The sequence below is a fragment of the Equus asinus genome, chromosome 29, assembly GCF_041296235.1.
Source record: "Equus asinus isolate D_3611 breed Donkey chromosome 29, EquAss-T2T_v2, whole genome shotgun sequence".
In the NCBI taxonomy this organism is placed as follows: Eukaryota; Metazoa; Chordata; class Mammalia; order Perissodactyla; family Equidae; genus Equus; species Equus asinus.
This window is the reverse complement of record NC_091818.1, coordinates 17,940,800-17,968,009: the sequence shown is the minus strand read 5'-3', so window position 1 is coordinate 17,968,009 and position 27,210 is coordinate 17,940,800. Positions and strand designations below refer to the sequence as shown.

Genomic DNA, 27,210 nt, shown 5'->3' with positions numbered 1-27,210 from the left:
AATGGAGTCCTTTGACGTGAAAGAATTTTTAATTTTTATGAAGTCTAATTTAATGATTTTTTCCTATAGTACATGCTGTTCATGTTCTATTTAAGAAATCTTTGCCATCCCAATGTCATGAAGACATTTTTTTACCATAAGTTTTATAGTTTTAGTTTTTACATTTAAGTCAGTGATCTATTTTAGATTATTTCTTGTGAATAGTTTGAAGTAAAAGCCAAGATTAATTTTCTTTTTCCATTTGTTTCAGCACCATACATTTAATGATTATCCTTTTCCCATTGAGTTATCTTGGAAGTCTTGTTGAAAATCAATTGAATATATGTGTGTGGCTTTGTTTCTGCACTCTCTATTATGTTCATTTAACTCTATGTATATCTCAATGCCATTACCATATTGTCTTCATTTCATTTAGCTCCATAGTAAGTCTTGAAATAAAATAGTGTAAATCTTGCAACTTTGTTCCTTTTAAAAGTTGTTTGGACTATTCTAAGTCCTTTGCATTTCCATATAAATTTTAGAGGCACATGTCAATTTGTACAAAATAAGCTGTTGGGATTTTGTTGGAAATATAGATCAATTTGGGGAGAGGTGACGTCTCAATATCATTGAGGTTTTCATTACATGAAAATACTTTATATCTCCATTTTTAGATCTTCATTATTTTGTTTTTACAAGGTTTTGAAACTTTTAGAGAAAAGGTCTTGTAATGTTTTGTTAAATTTATCTCTAGGAGGTTCATCTTTTTGGATACTAGTGAATGACATTTTTAAAAATTTTATTTTCCAAGATGGGAGACTTATTATAAGGCTATAATTATTATATAGTATAAGTAAAGTATATAAAGTATAGTATAAAGATAGACAAGTAGACCAGCTGAATAGCAATGAGGCCACAAATTGGACCTGTGCCTTTGTTTTATTTTTTAATTGAAATATAGTTGACATACAGTATTATGTCAGTTTCAGGTGTGCGACATAGTGATTTGACACTTACGTACATTACAAAATGATCACCATAGTAAGTCTAGTAACCACCTGTCACCATACAAAGTTATTGCAATCTTATTGACTATATTTCCTATGCTGTATATCACAACCCGTGATTTATTTATTTTATGACGGGAAGTTTGCACCTCTTAATCCCCTCCACCTATTTTGCCCAACCCTCTACCCTCCTCCCCTCTGGCAACTACTGGTTTATTTTCTGTATTGGTGGAGTTATTTCTGTTTTCTTTGTTTAATTGTTTTGTTTTTATATTCCACATATAAGTGAAATAATGTGGTATTTATTTTTCTCTGTTGACTTATTTCACTTAGCACAATACCTTCCAGGTCCATCTGTATTGTCACAAATGGCAAGATTTCATTATTTTTTATGGCTGAGTAATATTCTATTAAGTATATATACCACATCTTCTTTATCTATTTGTCTATTGATGGACACTTTCATATCTTGGCTATTGTAAATAATGCTGTAATGAACATAGGGGTGCATATATTTTTTCAAATTAGTGTTTTTTTTTTCCTTTGGGTAAATACTCAGAAGTGGAATTGCTGGATCATGTGGTGGTTCTGTTTTTAATTTTTTGAGGAACCTCCATACAATTTTTGATAGTGGCTGCACCAATTTACATTCCCACTAAGAGTGCATGAGGGTTCCCTTTTCTCCACACCCTCACTAATGATTATCTGTTGTCTTTTTCTTTTTTCCAGGAAGATTAGCCCGGAGCTAACATTCGCCACCAATCCTCCTGTTTTTGCTGAGGAAGATTGGCCCTGAGCTAACATCTGTGCCCATCTTCCTCTACTTTATATGTAGGATGCCTGTCACAGCATGACTTGAGGAGCAGTGTATAGGTCCCCACCCTCGATCTGAACCGGCAAACCCCAGGCAGCCAAAGTGGAGTGCACAAACTTAACCGCTGTGCCACAGGGCCAGCCCCTCTGTTGTCTTTTTGATAACAGCTATTCTGACAGGTGTAAAGGTATATCTCATTGTGGTTTTGATTTGCATTTCCCTGATGAGTAGTAATGTTGGGCATATTTTCATGTGTCTCTTGGCCATCTGTATGTCTTCTTTTGGAAAATGTCTATTCAGACATATTCTTTGCCCATTTTTAATTTAATTGTTTTTTTAATATTGAATTTGTATCAGTTAAATATATATTTTGGATCTTAACCCCTTACCAGAAGCATCATTTACAAATATCTTTTCCCATTCAGTAGGGTGCCTTTTCATTTTGTTGATGGTTTCCTTTGCTGTCAAAAGCTTTTTAGTTGGATATAGTCCCATTTGTTTATTTTTACTTTTGTTGCCCTTGCCTAAGGAGACAGACCCAAAAAAATTATTGCTAAGATGATGTCAAAGAGTTTACTGCCTATGTTTTCTTCTACAAGTTTTATGGTTTCAGGTCTTACATTTAAGTCTTTAATTCATTTTGAGATTGTTTTTGTATATGGTGTAATAAAGTGGTCCAGTTTCATTCTTTTGCATGTAGCTGTCCAGTTTTCCTAACATTATTTATTGAAGGGACTGCCTTTTCTCCATTTTTTATTCTTGCCTCCTTTGTTGTAGATTAATTGACCATATAAGTGTGGGTTTATTTTTGGGCTCTCTATTCTCTTCCATTAATTTATGTGTCTGTTTTTGTGCCAGTACCATCTGTTTTGGTTACTATAGTTTTGTAGTATAGTTTCAAATCAGGGAGTGTGATACCTCTAGCTTTGTTCTTCTTTCTCAAGATTGCTTTCGCTATTCAGGATCTTTTGTGGTTCCATACAAATTTTAGGATTATTTGTTCTAGTTCTGTGAAAAATGCCATTGGTGTTTTGATAGGGATTGCATTGAATCTGTAAATTGCTTTGGATAGTACGGACATTTTAACAATATTAATTCTTTTCATCCATGAGCACAGTATATCTTTCCATTTATTTGTGTCATATTCAATTTCTTTCATCAATATCTTAAGTTTTCAGAGTATAACCTTTTCACCTTCTTAGTTAAATTAATTTCTAGATATTTTATTCTTTTTGATGCAATTGTAAATAGCAATTTTCTTAGTTTCTCTTTCTGATAGATTGTTATTATTGTATAGAAATGCAAAAGATTTCTGTATATTAATTTTGTATCCTGCAACTTTACTGAATCCATTTATTGGTTCTGACAGTTTTTTTGGTGTAGTCTTGAGGGTTTTCCATATATAGTATCATGTGAGCTGCCAACAGTCACAATTTTACTTCTTCTGTTCTAATTTGGATGCCTTTATTTCCTTTTTTTGTCTGATTTCATGAGTGGTGTAGGTCTGCTCCTAGGGTCTGAACCCACAAACCCGGGCTTCTGAAGCAGAGTGCTTGAACTTAACCAATACGCCACTGGGGCAGCCCCACTATGGAGCTTTAAAAAGAATAAGATAATTTTACATCAAATGGTTAGGTACGTTTTCATTGACATTTAAGTAATAAAGCAAGATAAAAGCACTTTGTGTACATTTCTCTCCCAGTTTTGTAATCCATCTATGCATATGCATCCTAGATGCTGGCTGTTTCTTAGACCTTTTCCAAAGAGGAAAAAACTGTCCATTGATAAATAGTATGCATTCATTATTAATAATTTTTATTAGTTCATTATTAAAATACTGCAGCTTTTATAAGAGAGAGAAAAGAGGTTCTCCTCCCCCCACAATACACAGCAAACAACTAAATCTCCTTTTACCATTTCAGCTACTTCAAAATTACATTGTAGGCCACCTTGCCAACCAGGAGTATGCTTCTCTGGAAGAGGATCTGTAATAATAGATATCCTTATCTCTTTTCTTCTGTTTTTAAATTATTCATACTGAGAACTTGAGAAAGAACATTTCGATTATTCTCTAAGCTGTTGTGCCTAGTAATGAAAGTGTAATGTTCCCATCTGTACATTCTATGATACTGAGTTAAAATTCCTAAATTAGTACAGTCATAGGTAGGGGCCTGTCCTGGTCAGTTTGGGCTGCTATAACAAATTACCATAGACTGGGTGGCTTAAACAGCAGAAATTAATTTTTCACAGTTCTGGAGACTGGGAAGTCCTAAGATCAGGATTCCTACATGGTCAGGTCTGGGTGAGAGCCTTCCTGCTTTGCAGTTGCCCATCTTTTTGCTGTGTCCTCCAATGATGGAGAGCAGAGAGAGAGGGAGCAAACTCATGAGCCTCGTGATCCAGTTACCTCTCAAAGTCCTCATCACCAAATACCATTATATGGTAGATTAGGGTTTCAATGTATGAATTTTAGGAGACTACAAACATTTAGTCCAGAGCAAGACCTTTTCTGCTCCTGGGAACTGTATTTTCAAATTGTAACAGAAATAACTGTTGATGTTCTTTGTAATCATTTACTATATTCAGGGCATAATTTTAAATCGTGTCCTAAGCTATTATCAGATTAATTTTAAAATATTGTTTACTACACTATATTGCTTTTTTATGCAAGCACCTTACTCTCTCTTGCCTATAAAAAATTCTAAATTTGATTCTTCCAAAGCTGGCTTCTCCCAGCATACTCTTTGATTCTTTAAGGAGTGTTGACCCTCCCAAAGCAAATTCGCTGGTGTACTTGGTTTCTTGATATACTTGATTTATTTGGTCCCCTTGATATATGTTGCACATTTCCACTTTTCTTGTCTTTGCTTAATATTGTTTGCCTTTCCTCTTTTCTTTCCAATGACAGTCTATCCATTCTTTAAGGCTTAGTTTATCTCTATCTTCCTCCTTTCTCTTCTCAGCTCCTAAACGTTTATTATATTTTCCATACCACTCTTTTGGCATGTGGAATAGAAAAAATATAATTGATATTTAGGGACTGTGGTATGCTTCCATGTTATTTAACATTTTCTTTGTACATATCATGTTTTGTTTGTTTAGCACCAAACTTAGTGCAGAAACTGTCTTCTCTCATATGCTTTTTGTGTACAAGATTGAAGAGTCTTGTGTTATTACCTTGAAACTTTATTGATTATTATGTATCCTCATTCTGATGGTTCTCTTTTAAGTAGCATCTTAGGTAACCTTTACAGTTATTTGATTCAGTTGGAAAACTTACCAGGGTTGTCATATTCTTCCCATAGACATTGTTGACTTAGGAGCAGCAACCAAATCGTTCTCTCTTAGCATCCCAGAGTCCTCTTATGTGCTATAGCATAAGGAGGTCACACATCCTGGAGCTCAGTCCGGTTTTGTCACTTATTAGATGCATAGTTTTTATCAAGTTATATCATCTCTCTTAGCCTCAAATTCTCTATTTGAAAATGGTGACAATATCTTCATTTCTGGGTTGAGGATTAAGAGAATGTAAAGTAGCATAGTGACTTGCACATAATTGGTATTTTAATAACATGGTAACTATTCTTATAAGCATTTTGTTCCTTCACTGTTCATGTGACCCTGCTGTCTCTTATTTATGCTTGTCTAGTTCTCACACATATAGCAGTGAGTTATATCAGCATAGAGGTGTAGCTTCAGTCATTAATAATACCTTTAAATGTTTTCCTTTTTTTCAATAGAAACTTCTTATTCACTGCCTAATCGATTGAATGCCATGTTGAAAATATTTGAAAAACAGTCAAATATGTTGACGAGGTAAGCTTTTAAAATGACTTTTTTCCAATTATAAAAATAAGTACACATTTATTTTAGAAAAATTAGAAACATAGAGAAGAAAATAAGACCACTGTTAAAAATATTTAATGTTCTTACGTCAATTTTTATGATGTGTATAGCTCTAAAATTTAAAATTTTAATCATTCAGAATGTAAAGTATTATAGCTACAATGGAAAACAGTATGTCAGTTTCCCAAAAAATTAAAAATGCAATTCCTATATGATACAGAAATTCCATTTCTGGGTATATACTCCCCAAAATTGAAATCAGGGTCTTGAATACCTATGTTCACTATAGCATTATACACAGTAGCAAAGAGATGGAAGCAACCCAAGTGTCCAAGAAAGGATGAATGGATAAAGAAAATGCGATATATACATATAATTGAACATTATTCCGTCTTAAAAAGGAAGGAAATTCTGACATATGCTACAAGAATGAACCTTGTGGACACTATGCTGAGTGAAATAAGCCAGTCAAAAAAGACAAAATTGTATGATTTCACTTATATGAGGTAGCTAGAGTAATCAAATTCATAGGGACAGAAAGTAGAACGGTGGTTGCCAGGGCCTTGGGGGAGGGGAAATGGGGAGTTGTTTAATGGGTATAGAGTTTCAGTTTTAAAAGATGAAAAGAGTTCTGGTGATTGGTTGTATAATAATGTGAATGTACTTAACAGTATTGAACTGTACACTTAGAAATGTAGATGGTAAATTTTATGTTATTTTACCACAATGTTTAAAAATTAAAAAAAATTACAATTCAAAATGTAGTTTGTGTATATACTTTTCATTTAGTTATAATTCTTTGCAAACTCATATAATTCTTATTTTAAATATTTTAAATTAAAATAAAACATATATTAATAAAAGTTCATATAACAGTGTTTTCAAAAAATTTTGTTTAGAGTCAACATTGAAAATTAGGAAATTTTTCATGATCAGAATGTCTAATTATCAAATCCAGTGATTAAGAATGAATAGAAGAGAGTAACAGATCAAATGTGAAATAAAGGATATCCTGGGCAGCTGCTAAAAACAGAAATAAAGGACTTATGGCTTGCATTAATTGGTGGTCAGGTATTGGGACGTAACTGAGTTAGGCCCTGTTTCACTTTTTTCCCTTCTATCTCATTAGAATCCTCCTTATCGGAAGGGTAGGGTCAGAACTTGCACAGCTTTGTCAGGTGAAAGCTTTAACATGTTCTAAGAGCATTCTTAAAGTAGGAGGCTGGTTTCCATGAGTATTCTTTCCACTGGACCAGAGTATTAAAGCAGACATCTAGACTATTATTTATTCTAGCTTCTTATATTAGACTGTTGGTGCTAGTTATAAGTGGTTTTAGAACTCCTGGGCATAACAGAAAGCAGTGGACTAGCTGAAGTGGTTACTATAAAGGAGAGGATTTCCAAATTGAATTGTCTTATATCCAGAATAAACTTTCTACAATTCTCTGGTTGGAATATGCTTTGTATGTTTCTTTGTGTAGCAAGAAGTATCCTGAATGCCACTGTGGATGATCTACCAGTCTTTCAGGTGGTTAGGTTATATTAGTTACACAACTGGTGTGTTGAAAAAGCGTGTCTTATAGAATGAAATCACACAGCAGCTTTCTTTTGGATACCTTGCGTTCATTTATTTTTGCTAATTGGGGCTAAATTTTCCCCCACCCCTGGTTAAAACTAGGGCAGTACAATGACTTTTCTGATCATTCTTAGATAATAATTAATTTACATTTACTGTATAAGCACTCTCCTAAATGGAAAATTACAATTCCATGTCAAATATTACAATCAATATTTTAATTTTCATTTGAAGTTAAGACTTTTCTTCCCCTCGCCCCACCCTATTACTCCAGCTGAGCATGCTGGGGCTGTGGTTAACTTTTCTCTTTCATTACCTCTTTTCCCACTAACTAGTTGTAGTTTTTGTTTTCCATGTGTTTGGGAACGGAGGGAAGAAAGCTAAGGTATACAGGAAAGGTCCACTGTCACTGCCTTCCTTCGCCATAACTGCAGATAACACACACCAGGTTTTCTGAGGATTCTTTTTACGGTGCCTCTCACTGGGGCTTGAGATAAGGGCAAGCATATCTATCCCTCCCTTAATGGTTTGGATAGGACTCAAGCCACCCAATAGCTCTTTGCAAAGAAATGCTCTTTAAGTCTTCTTTCCTGACCTTTTTATAATGTCCGTGTCAGTGAAAGGTTTTAGTGCTCTGTCTTGACTGCCTACTTTTTTTTTCAAGTGCTAATGGTCATATGTCTCACCTATTACTTTGATATGTGATACTGGGGGCTTAGAGTCTCAGTTGATCCCTCCATTTAACAACTTGTTACAGTTACATCCTTTAAAATTCTGTTAAAATAAATACAGGGTTTGGCAAAAGTCTTAGTGGGTTTTAAGCTTTAATAACTTCAGAACTATACAGATACAACTTTTCAGAAAACACTATTTCAAAATTTGATTATGGATATTTCTTTTGCACTTACTTAAAAATTTTTGGATAATAATTTAAAAGGTTTTTTTCAGTTAAAATTTTTTGTTTGGGTCAGCATTTTCCATATTCAATCAGATTTACTAAAACAAAATTAATTTACAGTCATGCATTGACGACAGGGATATGTTCTGAGAAATGCATGGTTAGGAGATTTAGTTATTGTGTGAACAACATAGAATGTACTTACACAAACCTAGATGGTATAGCCTACTACACACTTAGGCTATATGGCACTAATCTTGTGGGACCATCATCTTATATGCGATCCATTGTTGACTGAAACATCATTATGAGGTGCATGACTATATTGTTCAAAATTCACAAAACTATGTAAAGGAAATGGAATTAATTAAACTTTCAAATGTTTAATTTTTTAAGTTTGTAGCTTTCTACTTCTGAAGTCAGTGGAGCTTAGAACTACACTAAAGCTTTTAGGACGTCCTGTATTTATTAAAATTCCACCATGTGACTGAGTTTTTGGGACAAAATCCCAACTAAAATTAGTCTGAGCAAAAGACAGATTTTATTATAAAGAGTCTGAGCCTCTCACTGAATGTATTGAAGCAGTATGGCTCAATCTCAGAAACAAGTATAAATTAGAACTTGAACATCATCAAGATATTGTTTTTCTCTGTGTGAGCTTCATTTTCTCCTATCGCAGACCTCTTCATTCCTTCTGTTTTCTTCTTCATTTATTTTTTGCCCATGGGTGGGAAGCCATGACTGCTGACAATTCCTAAGCTTTAATCTTCAGTTTTAGTCATTCTGAGGGATAGTATTTGAATTTCCCAAGTCTAATAGTCCTAGGTGAGAAAATCATTATTACAGATAGAGAAAAGTGCCCATTTATGGACCAGTCAATTCTAGTCAAAGGCTTATGGTTATGTAAGCTCTCTCAGGAACTATATTGATTCAGAGGGGTGCAGGAAGGGGAGTTCCCAGAAATAGCAGTGGTATCTACTTCTGAGCTGCCCAGTGGTGAGCAGATGTAATGGGATGAAATCCACATTAATATAGGATAACATATAGGAAAAAATGATTGTATTTTATTATTATGCATGAATTATAGAGCAGCAGGATAGGGCAATCATGCTGGTCTTTGGGGGACCTAATAGACCTGTTCTTCAGGATCTGGTCAATAACATTGTCTAGCTGTTGGTCCGTGGGTAGTGGGAAATGGGCTAGTAAGCATAGACCCAGAGGACCTTGAAAATTTATTTCTTCAATTATGGGACAAATTGGGACTGTAATTAAAGATTGAATTGTAGGATGGTTTGTGAAGGCATAAGACCTCTTTGGGGAACAGAGTGCTGAGAGCTGGTGTCCAGTCTTGGGGATGGCAACATTGGTGACAACATTGTACATCACCAGAATCATGTGTGCTCCTGACAGGAAAGCAGGCCTATTAAGAAATCCATTATGATGTTTATAAGGAGGCATAGGAGTCAGAAGGAAGGATAGTAGGCTGTCTTGTCTTCCAAACTGTTTTTTAGCCCAGGAACATGTATCACAGGTAGTTAGATTATGTCAAAGGTGAAGTCACCATAGCTCCAACATGGTAAATTCAAAGTCTTGAATGAATTTAATTGGCCAACTAGGGCACTGGCAAGGGCATTTGGCTAAAGAATAATGACAAAGTCTTACTTCACATCATTCAAAAAACTAAATTTAATGTTGATTACAGACCAAAATGTAAGAAAACAAAATTATAAATATATGGAAGGCATCTGGCTCTATCAAAATTAAAAACACCTTGTTCAAAAATGAACCAAGTTAAATGATAAACACTGGACTGGGAGAAAATATTTGTGCATATACAATAGAAAGAAGGAATGACAATAATATATAATTCCATAAAAAAGGCAAACAGCCCTCAAAAAATAGGCAAAGTATATATATATATATAACTTAAGGAAGAGACAAAACAGTGGCCAATAAACATGTTAGGAGATGCTCGGTCAGGGAAGTGGCAAAGCAAAACAGCAACAATATATTTTTTCCCCTATCAGTTTAACAAAAAGTAAAAGTTTTCTAATATCAAGTCTTGACAGAGATGTAGTATAATCAATAATCTTAAAATGCTAGTAAATAGGAGTTGCCTACTTTCAAGTACAATTTAGCAGAGTTTATTTAATAATAACAACAAAAATGTATACCTTATTATACCTCTTTTATATTTCCCTAAAAAAGCAAACCTCTTTTAATCTACCCCAGAGAAAGGAATATACTCAAGGAGGCTTATATCAAAAGAAATTTATCGCATCACTGTGATAACAGCAGAAACGAGAAAGAATTTCAACTCCTGTTAGTAGGAGTATGGCTCAATAATCTATGGTAAAAGGATCTTATGGTAATACTATGAACAACTGTATGACAACAAATTAGATAACTTACATGATATAGACAAATTCCTAGAAAAATACAAACTGAACTGATTCAAGAAGAACTAGAAAATCTGAGTGAAACTGTAACAAGTAAAGAGATTTAATTTGTAATTAAAATATTTTCCACTAGGAAATGCTCGGGCCAGATGGCTTCACTGGTGAATTCTATCAAATATTTAAAGAGGAATTAATACCATCTCTTCACAAACTTTTCCAAAAAGTGGAAGGAGTCAACACTTCTCACCTCATTCTGTGAGACTAGTATTATTCTGCTACTAAAACCAGACCATATCACAAGAAAACTGCAGACCAATATGTTACAAATATAAATGCAGAAATTCTCAGCATAGCACTAGCAAATAAAATCCAGCAACATATAAAGTGAGTTGTACACCACAAACAAGTGGGATTTATCCCAGGAATGCAAGGTTGGCTTAAAATGCAAATATCAATTAATATAATACATGATGTTGATTGAATAAAGGAGAAATAAAGTCACACGAACATTTGACAAAATATAATACAATTTCATGGTAAAAAATACTCCACAAACTATGAATAGAAGGGAACTTCCCTAATTTGATGGAGGCTGTCTATGAAAACTCATAGCTAACATCATACTTAATGGTGAAAAGAATTAATACATTGTCTCTAAGATCAGGAACAAAAGAGGACATTCTTACTGCTTCTAGTAGAGGTTCTAGCCAGGGAAATTAAAGAAGAAAAGGAAATGAAAGATGTTCAGACTGGAAAGGAAGAGATAAAACTACCACTTTTTGCAGATGTCATGATCTTGTGTATAGAAAATCCTCAGGCATCCACTGAAAACTATTAGAAGAAATGAATGAATTCATCAAGGTTGCAATATACAAGATACATAAATAAAAATCAATTGTACTTTTACACACTAGCTATTATGGGTAGAATTGTGTCCCCCAAACTGTATGTTGAAGCTCTAACTCCAGTGCCTCAGAATGAACTTATTTAGAAACAGGGTCATTGTAGATGTAATTAGTTAAGATGAGGTCATACTGGGGTGGGATGGGCCCTTAGTATAATATGACTGGTATCCTTAAAATAATTGGATAAGAGAGATACACACAGAGGGAAGACAGCCCTGGAGGCCGAGATTGGAATTATGCTGCCACAGTCCAAAGAATGCCAGGGACTACTAGAAGCTGGAAGAGGCAAAGAAGGATCCTCCCCCAGAGATTTCAGAGGGATCATGGAGTTACCAAGACCTTAAGTTTAGATTTATAGTCTCCAGAACTGTGAGAGGATAAACTGTTGTTTTAAGTCGCCCAGATTGTGATACTTTGTTACAGCAGCCCTAGGAAACTAATACACTAGCAATGAACATTCCAAAAATGAAATAAAGATAACAATTCCATTTACAGTGACAGCAAAGAGAATGAGAATGAAGTTAACAAAAGAAGTGTAAGATTTTTGCACTGAAAACTACAAAACATCATTGAAAGAACTTAAAGAAGACCTAAATAAACAAGTAGACATCCCATTTTCATGGACTGTTAGATTTAAGAATCTTAAAATGGCAGTACTCCCCAAATTGATTTACAGATTCAATGTACTCTATATCAAAATTCCAACTTTGTTTTTGCATGAATTGACACGCTGATCCTAAAATTCATGTGGAAATACAAGGAATCCAAAATAGCCAAAGAAATCTTAGGAAGAAGAACAAAGTTGGACGACTCACACTTAATTGATTTTAAAACAAAACAAAGCTATAGTAATCAAGACAATGTGGTATTGGCATAAGGATAGACCTATATATAGATCAATGTAGTAGAAGTGAATGTCCAGAAATAAACCCTTACATTTATAGTCAATTGATTTTAAACAAGGAGATTGATACAATTCAATGGGGGAAAGAATAGTCTTTTTAACAACTGGTACTTGGATAACTGGATATGCACATGCAAAAGAATAAAGTTGGATCTTTTCTTCATGCCATGCACTAAATTTAACTCAAAATTATCAAAGACATAAATTTAAGAGCTAAAACTATAAACCTCTTAGAAGAAACATAGGAGAAAATCTTTATGAGCTTGAGTTAGGCAATGGTTTCTTAAATAGGACACCAAAAGCACTACCAGCAAAAGAAAAAAATAGACAAATTGAACTTCATAAAGATTAAAGACTTTTCTGCTGCAAATGAGGGTCAAGAGGGTGAAAAGACAACCCATAGAATATGAAAACTATTCAAAAATTATATATTTGATGAGACTTGTATCCAGAATATATAAAGAACTCTTATAACTCAATAATAAAAAGATAAATAACCCAATTAAAAATGGGCAAATAATATGAATAGACATTTTCCAAAACAATATGTACACATGGTCAATAAATACATGAAAAAATGCTCAACATCATTAATCATTAGGGAATTACAAATCAAAACTACAGTGATATACCACTTCACACCCATGAGGATGGCTATAATAAGAAAAGACAGATAATAACAGTTGTTGGCAAGGATTTGGAGGAATTGGGACCTTGTACATTGCTTGTGAGAATTTAAGTGGTACATCTGCTATGGAAATCAGTTTGTCAGTTTCTCAAAGTGTTAAATATAGAGTTAACATATGATCCAGAAATTCTATTTCTAGGTTTATACCTGAGAGAAATGAAAACATATGTTTACACAAAAACTTGTAAATGGATGTTCAGAGTAACAGTATGCGTAATAACCAAAAAGTAGAAACAACCCAAATGTTCATAAACTGATGAATGGGTAAGTAAAATGTGTATATCCATACAATGGAATATTACTTGGCGATGAAAAGGAACAAAGTGCTGAAACATGCTACAACCTGGATGAACCTTGAAAACGTTATGCTAAGTGTAACAAACCAGTCGCAAAAGACCACATATTGTATAATTCTATTTATCTGGACTATCTGGAGTAGGCAAATCTATAGAGACAGAAAGTAGATTAGTGGCTACCAGGGCTGGGGCAGTGCTGGGAAGAATGGGGAGTGACTGCTTATGGGTACAGAGTTTCTGTTTGAGGTAATTAAAATATACTGAAATTAGAAGTGGTAATAGTTGCCAACTTGGTGAATATTTTAAAAGCCATTGAAATGTACACTTTAAATGAGTGAATTGTATGGTATTTAATTATATCTTAAAGCTTTAAAAATTTTTTATTATAATAAATAAACAACTCATTTGTCAAGAAAAAATCTATAGTTTATCCATACTATGGAACAGTTGTCAGCAAACTGCAGCCCTTGAGTTAAATCTAGCCACACCCGTTCTTGTTACCTGTCATCCATAGCTGCTTTTGCAGGATTGGGTAGTAGTAACAGAGATCATCTGGCTTGCAAAGTCTGAAATATTTACTATCTTGCTCTTTACAGAAAAAGTTTTCCAAATCCTGTTATGGAATAAGAAGTGGTATTTTATTTAAAGGGGTGAGATAGAACTACATTTATCAATATAAATAGATCTCAGACATTGTATTAAGTGAAAAAATAAGTTAAGAACAATATATACAGTGATATCATTTATGTGAAAAAGAAAACAAAACAGACATACAACCTGCTAACAAAAATTATACAATCAAATAGGTACATGCAATATTGTATAAATGCATGGAATAAATTTTGGAAAGATACGCAGCAATCTAATGATATGTCTGGGGAAAGCATTGGATTTTTTGAATGGTGGTCAGAGTGTACTCTAACTTTATTTGTTTTATTTTAAATTTTTTATAAAGAAAGGTATAAGTATGTAAATAAAAATATAAATGTAAAGTTATAATACATTATAGATATTTTTGTTTTGTTTTTCAGAGCTATGAATGATCAAAGTTTGTTAGAGGCTGTAAGTATAGTACAGCACTCTCAGTTTGAAATTACACCTTGCCCTTGACAATGTTGGTAGATTCTAGAAATTGTCAGGATACGTGATCTTAAATAAAGATTCAATGCTTACTCATTTTACTGAAGAGATTTCTATGCGTATGTGAGCTAGAAAGCTTTGTCTATTCTTTTGATTTTACTAGACTTTATTATCACTCAGAAACACTCCACTTCTGAAATATTGAACTATAATGTCACACAGTCTTCTAAACTTCCATTCATTCTCACTTCCAGTTCCTTTGCCTCTTTCAGCCCCAATTATAGCTTCGCTATCCAGATTAATACCAAAGATATTATTTTCATGAGTTAATGAAGACTTTCTTACTTTAATAATTAAGTACCCAAATAACTTGTCTACATTGAGACGTTTGTTTTTCATTGTTATTAAAATTATAATATTTGTTTTTAGAAATATAAACAGATGCAAAGTGATTTCCAAGTGTTATCAGAAGAGAAATTGTTGCTGGAAAATGAACTACAAAAGTTGAAGGATATGGAGGTAAGTTAAAATCTGAAAATGGCACACAGCCTTATTATTTTAGCATGGAATAAAAGATATATTTAAATGTTTTACAATACATTATCTATATTAATAATTGGTAGCAGCTATGCTTTAAAAAATAAAATAATGCTATATTCTAAATTATGGTATTAACTGTGAAAACCAAAAGAATGCTATGAAAAACAGACTTAGAATTTAAACATTACAAAAGACATTTCTAGGTCAAATATTTAACTTTATTAAAATATCAATGAATTAGGGTTTTCAAATATATTTTAAATAAATGTTATTGTATTCTTTGAAATTATGTAATGTGTGTGTCCCAGTTCACTATACCAAGTAGAGTGTGTATAAATACCAAGAATAAAGTGTTTTCCTTTTTCTTTCTCTTTTGCCATTTTTATATAGCTAATACATTTCAAACTATAGACAACAAAGTCAAATGAATTAGAAGTGAATTTTTATTAACCATGTAAAAACATAGGATGTATGTTTCAACCTAAGATCAACATAAAATGAAGGAAAATACTCTCAAATCCACTAATGTTGATTACTTGATATTTCTTCCTTCCTAGAGGAGGAAGAAGAAGTATTACTAGGAACTTTGTCACTTACTCAGTTAGAGAAGCAGTGATCCTACACAGACATTAAATATAAGATCAGGGCTATCACATATGTTCAATTAGGAATAGTTCCAACTAGTATCTACACTAGGGTAGTGGCCAAGAGGTCTGAGAGAGAGTCTGTTTTCAGAGAAGGGAATCGGTGTAATAGGATGGTGGGAAGAGAATAAATGGCTATAGAATTATGCCAAAGTCAGGATTTCTAATAACAAATAAAACAATTTTCTTCCAAAGTAGTCTTCCTTTCCTAACTTATCTCTCTTAATAATTTTATTTTTGTAGACAACCAATTTTAATGATCAAAAGCCACATTTGATTGCTGTCCTTGACTGCCAAATGATGATTGGTAGTTGTCTGTGTGTCAGCTAGTTAAGGATTTTATTTTCTTTTACTGTAAGCAGGAGAAACTGCAAGTTTCTTGCAACTAAAGGAAGAAATTTATTGGATGGGTATTAGGGTAACGCAAAGAATTCAAGGAAAATTGAACAGTGTGTTTGGTGAAGGATAGAACTAGGGCCACTCCTGGAGTCAAAATAACAAAAGTTCTTGGATAGCAATTACTCCTGTCCTTTCAGGGAGCTTTTAGAGAGGGAGCTCGGTCTACTATTTTCCCCATCCCTTTGGATACTGGCTCTGGAATTACTCAGCTCCAAGTGCTTCCTTTCCATAAAAGTCAGTTCTTAGTGATTGGATCTGATTGGCTTTGCTTAGGTCAAATGTTACCGGGACAATTTGAGATGAGGGAGTTGCAGAACCCTACTACAGTGTGGTGCTATTTCTTAACAAAAGGGAAAAGGATACTGGACACAAATATCTGGTGTCCACTGTACTTGCTACTATTTCCATAATTACTGTCATATCTATTTAATTATTCCAGATATCAGGAAACTTTTACTATAAAGGGTTAGATAAGTATTTTAGGTTTTGCAGGCTGTACAGTACACATTGCAGCTACTCATCCGCTTCTGTAGAGTGAAAATTGTCATAGATAATACATAAATGAATGAGCATGGCTGCATTGCAATAGATCTCTGTTTACAAAAACAGGCAGCAGGGCAGATTTGGTCTGCAGTTTCCGGACTCTGTATGTCACTTCTGCTATCACTTGGCTTTCTGTTATAGCTTCCTAAGTAGGATGTCCTAGATATGTGTGTATTTTGGTATGCTATTGCTGGAAGATATCACTGCTTAAAGATTTGTTTCTGCTCTTTCTATTCTGTCCCATTGGTCTTGTGTTTTTCTACGCCAATGCCTGAGGTACTTAATGCTTACAGATTTAGACTAAGTCCTGATATTTTGTAGGGCAAGTCAACCCTTGTCATTTATAAGAATTTATTTATTTTTGGCCTTTGCACTTTCATATAAATTTTAGAGTTAACTTGTCAAATTCTACGATTGCACTGAATCTGTACATCAAATTGGAGAGATTTACATCTAGGATATCAGATATATCTTTTTGTTTATAAACATTAAATGTCTCCATTTTTGAAATTTTTCTTTAATGTAACATTTCTTACAATAAATGTTTATGGTTTTCTTCATAAAGCTCTTATTCATTTTATTAATCTTAGGTGCTTCATATTTTTATGCTATTTTATTTGCTATATTTTAAAAGATATTTTTTAACTATTGCTAGAGAAGTGTAATAAATTTTTATCTATTGAATTATGCATCTGGAAACCTAGCTACACCGTATAATGATTAGATTTTTATTTCCTACTTGCATAATAGAAGTATCAATGAATAGTGATAGCCTAAGTTTTCTTGCTTTCCAATTTGTAATACTTTCTATTTCTTTTTCTGGCAAAGACTTTTAGGATAATATTGAATAGGCATGATGAGAGTGGACATTTTTCATTTATTCCTGATTTTAAAGGGAATGTTTTCTTGTTTCTTTGGGTCAGTCAGCCTGCCTCTCTCTCCCTCTCCCTGTTCCTCTCTTGATACCATTTATCAAGTTAAAGGGTTTTTCTTCTTTTCATAATTTGCTAACTATTTTTTTCATGCTTCATAAAATTCTTCCAGCCTCTGCCCACTGCCCAATTCAGAAGCCACTTGCACATTTTTAGTTATATGTTACAACAGCACCCACTTCCAGGTATCAAAATCTGTATTACCTTTGTGTTTGCCACTCAATTGGTTACTTTACAATAAAGGGTTTACATTCTTGTCTTTAACTTGTTACAGTCTATATTAAGTGATGTTAAATCACTTCACATCTAAGAACCTTAAAATAATATTCTTTCCTTTGCCCCTTTCCAGCTGTTGTTTTCAGATGTTTTATTATATCTGATATAAACTGCACAACATATTGTTATTAGTTTTCCTGTAAACTATTACCTTTTAAAGAGATTTAAATAACAAGACCAACAGTCTTTATATTTACACACGTAATTATCACTGCTGGCGCTCTTTTTTAATTTGTGTATTTCCTTATTTCCATCTGGTATCAATTTTCTTCTGTTTGAAGGATTCTTTACCATTTTTGTTGTGCAGGTCTGCTGCTGATATATTCTTTTAACTCTTTGATTTCTGAAAAAAAATTTTTTTCCTTCAGTTTTGAAACATATTTTTTTCTGGATAAAGAATTCTAGGTTGACTGGTTATTTTCCCTTCCAGTACTTTAAAGATATTGCTCCTTTGTCGTCTGTCTTACATTGTTTCTGACAAGAAGTCAGCTGTCCTTCTTATTCTTGTATGTAATCTTTTCTCTTTTGTCTGCTTTTAAGATTTTCATTTTATCACTGCTTTTAATAATTTGATTTTGATGTACCTTGGGGTAGTTTTCTTTATGTTGTTGTGGATTTGTGGGTATCTAGTTTTCATCAAATTTGAAAAAAAATTGGCCATTATTTCTTCAAATATTTATCCTTTTTCACCACCCCTTCTCTTCATGATGGACTCCAATTATAAGCATGAGTTGACTTGTAGTTGTCCCACAGCTCACTGATGATCTGTTCATTATTTTTTAGTCTTTTTTCCTCTTTCAATATTGTAGTATTTTTAATTTTTTTTCTGCTTTTTCTCCCCAAATCCCCCCAGTACATAGTTGTATATTTTAGTTGTGGGTCCTTCTAGTTGTGGCATGTGGGATGCCACCTCAGCACTGCCTGATGAGCGGTGCCATGTCCGTGCCCAGGATCAGAACGGGTGAAATCCTGGGCTGCCGAAGTGGAGTGTGCGAACTTAACCGCTCAGCCATGGGGCTGGCCCCATCATTATTTAGTATTTTTTGATTGCCAGTAGACATCTGATTTTTCTATATAGGAAATATATCCAAAAACTCACATTTAAACAAGAAAATTATTTGGGGACCTTAACAATTCTCATAAAAATCCATTATTGTACTTATTTTCCATATTTTGTGAGGAATTATCAACTTGTGAGATTTTGTCACTGCAGTGAATTTGGTATCTGTTGGAAGTTGTGGTCTGACACAGTAAATAACCATCTAATGCCTTAATAGGTCTCTATTATTAAGCTCGTTTTAAAATGGCAATAATCTATTTGTTAATTTTTTCTCTACTTTCTTGTATAAAATAATCTGGTATTACATAGTAGTTCAAGAATACCTTAAAACATGTGGTTAGTTCTGCTATAATATTTGTTTTTGTTTTTGTTTTTATTGAGTTAATGATAGGTTACAATCTTGTGAAATTTCAGTTGTACATTAATGTTTGTCAGTCATGTTGTAGGTGCACCACTTCACCCTTTGTGCCCACCCCCCACCCCACCTTTCCCCTGGTATCCACTAAACTGTTCTTGGTCCATAGTTTTAAATTCCTCATATGAGTGGAGTCATACACAGATTGTCCTTCTCTCTCTGGCTTATTTCACTTAACATAATTCCCTCAAGGTCCATCCATGTTATTGCAAATGGAATGATTTTGTTCTGTTTTGCAGCTGAGTAGTATTCCATTGTATATATGTACCACATCTTCTTTATCCATTTGTCTGTTGCTGGACACTTAGGTTGCTTCCATGTCTTGGCTATTGTAAACAGTGCTGCAATAAACATTGGGGTGCATAGGACTTTTGGGATTGCTGACTTCAAGCTCTTTGGATAAATACCCAGTAGTGGGATGGCTGGATCGTATGGTAGTTCTATTTTTAATTTTTTGAGGAATCTCCATACCGTTTTCCATAGTGGCTGCACCAGTTTGCATTCCCACCAGCAGTGTATGAGGGTTCCTTTTTCTCCGCAACCTCTCCAACATTTGTTGCTATTAGTTTTAGATATTTTTGTCATTCTAACGGGTGTAAGGTGATATCTTAGTGTAGTTTTGATTTGCATTTCCCTGATGATCAGCGATGATGAGCATCTTTTCGTGTGCCTATTGGCCATCAGTATATCTTCTTTGGAGAAATGTCTGTTCATGTCTCCAGCCCATTTTTTGATTGGGTTGTTTGATGTTTTGTGGTTGAGTTGCAAGAGTTCTTTATATATTATGGATATTAAGCCTTTGTCAGATATATGACTTGCAAATATTTTTTCCCAGTTAGTGGGTTGTTTTTTTGTTTCAATCCTGTTTTCATTTGCCTTGAAGAAGCCTTTAATCTGATGAAGTCCCATTTGTTTATTCTTTCTATTGTTTCCCTTCTCTGAGAAGGCATGGTGTCTGAAAAGATCCTTTTAATACTGATGTCAAAGAGTGTACTGCCTACGTTTTCTTCCAGAAGCCTTATGGTTTCAGGTCTCACCTTTAGGTCTTTGATCCATTTTGAGTTTATTTTGGTGAATAGTGAAAAAGAATGGTCAATTTTCATTCTTTTACATGTGGCTTTCCAGTTTTCCCAGCACCATTGTTGAAAAGACTTTCTTTTCTCCATTGTATGCCCTCAGCTCCTTTGTCAAAGATAAGCTGTCCATAGATGTGTGGTTTTATTTCTGGGCTTTCAATTCTGTTCCATTGATCTGTGCACCTGTTTTTGTACCAGTACCATGCTGTTTTGATTACTGTAGCTTTGTAGTATGTTTTGAAGTCAGGGATTGTGATGCCTCCTGTTTTGTTCTTTTTTCTCAGGATTGCTTTAGCAATTCGGGGTCTTTTGTTGCCCCATATGAATTTTAGGATTCTTTGTTCTAATTCTGTAAAGAATGTCATTGGGATTCTGATTGGGATGGCGTTGAATCTGTAGATTACTTTAGGTAGAACGGAAATTTTAACTATGTTTATTCTTCCAATCCATGTACATGGAATGTCTTTCCATCTCCTTATGTCATCATCCAATTCTCTCAGAAAGGCCTTGTAATTTTCATTATATAGGTCCTTCACTTCCTTGGTTAAAATTTACCCCAAGGTATTTTATTCTTTTTGTTACGATTGTGAATGGTATTGTATTCTTGAGTTCTTTTTCTGTTGGTTCATTACTGGAGTATAGAAATGCTACTGATTTATGCAAATTGATTTTATACCCTGCAACTTTGCTGTAGTTGTTGATTACTTCTAACAGTTTTCCAATGGATTCTTTGGGGTTTTCTATATATAAGATCATGTCGTCTACAAACAACGAGAGTTTCACTTCTTCCCTCCCTATTTGGATTTCTTTTATTCCTTTTTCTTGCCTGATTGCTCTGGCCAGGACCTCCAGTACTATGTTAAATAAGAGTGGTGATAGAGGGCATCCTTGTCTCGTTCCTGTTTTCAGGGGGATGGGGTTCAGTTTTTGCCCATTGAGTATGATGTTGGCTATGGGTTTGTCGTATATGGCCTTTATTATGTTGAGGTAGTTTCCTTCTATGCCCATTTTGTTCAGAGTTTTTTATCATAAATGGCTGTTGGATCTTGTCAAATGCCTTCTCTGCATCTATTGAGATGATCATGTGGTTTTTATTCCTCAGTTTGTTGATGTGGTGTATCACGTTGATTGATTTGCAGATGTTGAACCATCCCTGTGTCCCTGGTATGAATCCCACCTGATCCTGATGTATGATTCTTTTGATGAATTGCTGAATTCTGGTTGCCAAAATTTTGTTTAGAATTTTTGCGTCTATGTTCATCAGTGATATTGGCCTGTAGTTCTCTTTTTTTGTGGTGTCCTTGTCAGGTTTTGGTATCAGCGTGATGTTGGCCTCATAGAATGTGTTAGGAAGTGTTCCATCTTCCCTAATTTTTTGGAATAGCTTGAAAAGGATAGGTATTAAATCCTCTCTGAAAGTTTGGTAGAATTCCCCAGGAAAGCCATCTGGTCCTGGGGTTTTATTCTTTGGGATGTTTTTGATTGCTGTTTCAATCTCTTTCTTTGTGATTGGTCTGTTCAAATTGTCTGCCTCTTCTTGAGTGAGCTTTGGGAGATTGTAGGAGTCCAAGAATTTATCCATTTCCTCTAGGTTATCCATTCTGTTGGCATATAGTTTTTTGTAGTATTCTCTTATAATCTGTTGTATTTCTGCAGAGTCTGTTGTTATTTCTCCTCGCTCATTTCTGATTTTGTTTATTTGAGCTTTCTCCCTTTTTTTCTTTGTAAGTCTGGCTAGTGGTTTGTCAATTTTATTTATCTTCTCAAAAAACCAGCTCTTTGTCTCATTGATCCTTTCTACTGCCTTTTTTGTTTCAATAGTATTTATTTCTGCTCTGATTTTTATTATTTCTCTCCTTCTGCTGACTTTGGGCTTCATTTGTTCTTTTTTCTCTAGTTCAGTTAGGTGTGCTTTAAGGTTGCTTATTTGGGATTTTTCTTGTTTGTTAAGATGTGCCTGTATTGTGATGAATTTTCCTCTTAATACAGCTTTTGCAGTATCCCATATGAGTTGGTATGGCATGCTATCATTTTCATTTATTTCCAGGTATTTTTTTATTTCTTCTTTAATTTCTTCAATGATCCATTGCTTGTTCAGTAGTGTGTTGTTTAGTCTCCACATCTTTGTGCCTTTCTCAGCTGTTTTCTTGTAATTAATTTCTAGCCTTATAGCACTATGATCTGAGAAGATGCTTGTTATTATTTCAATTTTTTTAAATTTGTAGAGGCTTGCCTTGTTTCCCAACATATGGTCTATCCTAGAGAATGTTCCATGTGCACTTGAGAAGAATGTGTATTCAGCTCTTTCAGGGTGAAGTGATCTATATATGTCTATTAAGTCCAATTGTTTTAGTTTTTCATTCAGCTCCACTATTTCCTTGTTGATTTTCTGTCTGGATGATGTGTCCATTGATGTGAGTGGGGTGTTGAGGTCCCCTACTATTATTGTGTTGTTTTTAACATCTTCCTTTAGGTCTGTTAATAGTTGCTTTATGAATCTTGGTGCTCCTGTGTTGGGTGCATAGATATTTATGAGCGTTATTTCTTCCTGATGAAGTGTCCCTTTGATCATTATATATTGTCCCTCTGTGTCTCTCTTTACCTGTCTTATTTTGAAATCCACTTGGTCTGATATGAGAATTGCAACACCTGCCTTTTTTTCCTTGCTATTTGCTTGAAGTATTGTCCTCCACCCCTTCACCCTGAGTCTGTGTTTGTCCTTGGGGCTGAGGTGTGTTTCCTGGAGGCAACAAATTGTTGGATCGTGTTCTTTAATCCATTTTGCCACTCTGTGTCTTTTTATTGGAGAGTTCAATCCGTTCACATTGAGAGTGATTATTGATGCATGCGGGCTTAATGCTGTTAATCTGTCGCTCATTATCTTGTTTTCCTGCATTTCTTTTCCTGTTTGCTTTAGACTACCCATTTAATACTGCAATTTCTTATGCTGGGTTTCTTAGATTTTTCCTTATTTATGATTTGTGACTCTGTCCTGTACTTTATTTTAGTGTCTACCTTGAAGTTTGTATTTAGAATCTCGTGTATAATATAGTCTATTCTCTGGTGGTCTCTTACTTACTTGACCAATACTGATTTGGACCCTTGGTTCTTACCCTCCTAAATAATTATTTTCATTTTTTTATTCCAACTCGTCTTATTAATGGTAGTTAGAGTGCTAAGATCATCCTTGTTTTGGTAGTTTCCTTACCTTTACCCTAATGCTATAATTGAATATTTGCTATCCTGTTCTGGTTCTATCCATCGGTCTCCCTAGTCTGTGGATTGTGTCCCCTTTCTCCCTTTTTTCTTTTTTCAGGTATGAGAGCCTTCTTGAGGATTTCTTGTAATGGAGGGCTTTTAGTTACAAATTCCCTTAACTTTTGTTTGTCTGGAAAAGATTTAATTTCTCCCTCATATCTGAAGGAAATTCTTGCTGGATAGAGTATTCTTGGCGGAAGATTTTTATCCTTTAAAGCTTTGAATATGTCACTCCATTCTCTCCTAGCTTGTAGGGTTTCTGTAGAGAAATCCGCTGACAGTCTGATAGGGGCTCCTTTATAGGTTATTCTCTTTTTTTTCTTACTTCCCTGAGTATTCTCTCCTTATCATTCCTATTTGCCAACTTTACTACTGTGTGCCGTGGGGTAGCTCTTTTTACATTGACAAATCTAGGAGATCTAAAACCCTCCTCTACACACATTTCTCCGTCAATCCCTAGATTTGGGAAGTTCTCTTCAATAATTTCGTTAAGCACACTTTCTGCTCCATTTTCCTTTTCCATATTCTTGGGAATTCCTATGATCCTTATATTCTTACTCCTCATTGAATCCATTATCTCTTGGAGATTTTCCTCATTTTTTTAAATTCTTAATTCTCTTTCTTTCTGTGTCTGGCACCATTCAGCCTGTCTATCTTCGATTATGCTAATTTTCTCCTCTATGTTGTGTACACGGGCATTCAGGGAATCCGTATTCTGTTTTATCTGGTCCATTGTGTTTTTCATCTCAAGTAATTCTGTTTGATTCTTCTTTATGATTTCAATCTCTTTTGTGAAGTAACTCCAGAACTCGGCTTGTTTCTCTATCTTTGTCTATACCTCATTGAGTTTTTTGATTATAGCTGCTCTGAACTCATTATCACTTAGTTTACCTAATTCCAAGTCCTCAGGACTTAATTCTATGTTTTTATTGTTTTCCTTCTGGTTTGGGGCTTTTATAAATTGCTGGATGGTAGAGGAGCGGTTTTTTCTCATGGTGGTAGAATTCAGTTGCAGTTACAGCCTGTCGCCACTAGATGGGGGTCAAGAGCTGCGTGTTATGAGCTCTCGCCTTGGGGCAAGATGGCTGCGCCCACTGGCTTTGCTGGGGGGGAGGGGCTGTTACTCACAGGCCAGTCTGGGTTCAGATCAGTTCTGTTCTCTGGTCTCCCAAGGCCCTTCATTTATGGGGTCCCCGGGGATGGAAGCTTTCCCCCTGTCAGCGGGTCTCCACTGAATCAGTGGCAGGAGTCCTGGATGATCCCCCGGTTGCGCGGCCCCTCCCCCGCTCCTTACCGACCCGCCCCGCAGCGATCGCAGACTCTAGGGGAGGGAGCGATGTTCTCTCCTACCGTTCCAGCGCCTCCGAGGATGTAAGCAAGGTTTATGATCTCTGCCTTCTTGGTATTGTAGGTCTCTAAGGAGCTGGCATTATGTTTATTCTCTGAAATTCAGTTCTTCCAATCTTTTGTTGTATTTTAGAGGGGAGAGAATCCCGGGTCAGCTCACCCCACCATTTTGCCTATAATATTTGTTTTGAAGTGCACACTTGTTCCAACATGATCACACAATTTGAGCATAATGTGAACTTTACATTTACATTTGCTTATGCACAATTTCGTCTGCAAAAAGTACTAGGTGAAGGCAGAAAATAGTTTCTACAAGCTGCCTTGATTCACCATGTGTATAGTGTACTGCACCAGTCCACGTCTGGTGTTACAGCTTTTCATCCAAGTTCAGATAATCGTCCTTCCAGTACTGCACAATAATTTATATCTTGCAGCCTATTCATTGCCCACTTTCACAAGCAAGCTTCGTGTCTTTTTCAAGATAAAGAGCTGTATTTCTCTTAGTATATATTTCTTAGTCATTTAACTTTGTAAAACTGGACTAATGTTTTTATTGAGCTTCTATGTTTTTAATGTATCATCGACAATGTTTTTGCATGCTGTGCACCTAATTCCATTTTCCCCACATGTCTTTCAAGTTTTTTTGCATGATTTCTATAGTGAGGTGATTTTTCAAGAAGACATATACAGAACTGGATGTAATTTGTCAGGGGTGTTTAATTGTTTTGATATGTATTAGCTTATATACAGCTTACATTCAGTAAAGCATGATAACAAATGTTCTGGCTGTATCATTAATTTCGTTTTGATTCTATTCAGATAAGTTTTCTTTGAAACGTAGTATAGTGATTCTCAAAGTAAAATGGAAATCTTGGTAATGTATATTATATATTTACCTATAATTTATTGTCTCCTTAACTATTTATCTTTGGCTTATATAAAATTACACAGAAAACAAAGCCTACATATGATCGAATAAAGAAAACTGGTAAAATGGAGAAGAAAAAAGACAGAGGAAAACCTGAGAATTCAGAAGAGTAAGACATAAAAATACGTGTCAATATTTTTTTTCCTTTTTCCTTTATATTTTCACTTTATGCAAACAATTTGAGGTCATATAAAAATAACAGGTTTCTAAAAGAGATAACACTAGCTAATATATAGTTTTATAAGCAGACTAGGATATGATTGTGGGAGAAAGCTGAGAAGGGAAGAACAAAGAACTTTGAATTAGAGGAAGAGAATGAACCACAAGATATTCAGGAATAGGTAAACAGAATCACATCTGTAAATAGTTTTAGGGAAAAAAGGATTTACATGGTTTCCTTGATGGTCTAGCTAATGATTTGTAATGTTTATGTTAACTTCCTAGACTGGGTGGTTCTCTTTTTACTTTACTTCTTGATTGTACTTATTTTATAAAAACAATTATCTATGTTTATATCTGGTGGATTATCATACAGTGGCCTTATTAAGTGAATATTTTCTTTAGTAATATAATTTTTATATTTTGAATTTGCTTGGTCAAATCCTAATGTAAATGTATAATTTAAAAAAGAAACTATGATTTCAATTTTTATAGACTTCCACAAATTCTGAAAAGAAATTCACTGGACAAGTGGTCTTGACCTTTGACTTAGAGAAGAAAAGATGTCCAGAATAGAAAAAATACTAATGTACTTTGAAAATTCTTGCTCCATCTCATCTTTCCATATTTTAATAATATCAATGAGAAGTTAACTTGAGAAATGTTATTCAGTTATCTATCATTTAACCTATATGGATTTTATGGCTTTAAAAAATTATGAATTTCTTTTGAAAAATTTCTTTAAAATGGTTTTAGTACTCCTCAAGAAAGAAAAGTAGTCATGTAATTTAAAGTATCATGATATATTTTAAAACAATTTTAATTACAGGGACAAGCCTGTAGTTCAAGAGCTTAAAACAAAAGAAGATTTGCTTCAAGTTCAGGTAACATACACTCTCTGTGCATCTAAATTTGATTAATAAGTGCTCTGGGGAATTATATGTATAGATAATATTAGTGTGTATGTGACTATAGGGCGGGTGTGTGTGTACTAAAGTTCTTCCTAAGATATTTCTTTTTTGTTGGTTGACTTTTCTCAGCAAATTTCAGAAAATAAAATGGTAAATCCAGGCATATTTTCTGTCAAGCTTATCAAAATGACCATCGTTTACTCAACTACAGGCAATATCATGGAGGAAACAACATCACATTGGCAGTCAGAACAGGGACTTACTAGTTATGTGACATTGGCCAAGTCACTTTAACCTGCGTGAACTTCCTATTTTCTGTCACTAAAATGG

The 27,210-nt window shown here is 34.4% G+C and overlaps 1 protein-coding gene across 1 annotated transcript in view; it reads left to right on the top strand.

Moving 5' to 3' along the window:
* Positions 1 to 27,210, top strand: part of CCDC7 (coiled-coil domain containing 7) — a 432,318-nt gene that overhangs the window by 91,588 nt on the left and 313,520 nt on the right. Inside the window, exons 9-13 of the mRNA XM_070500835.1 lie at positions 5,541 to 5,616; positions 14,344 to 14,374; positions 14,822 to 14,911; positions 25,834 to 25,919; positions 26,799 to 26,853. Of these exons, the coding sequence (XP_070356936.1) occupies positions 5,541 to 5,616; positions 14,344 to 14,374; positions 14,822 to 14,911; positions 25,834 to 25,919; positions 26,799 to 26,853 (338 nt within the window). The remainder of the gene's footprint in view (positions 1 to 5,540; positions 5,617 to 14,343; positions 14,375 to 14,821; positions 14,912 to 25,833; positions 25,920 to 26,798; positions 26,854 to 27,210) is intronic.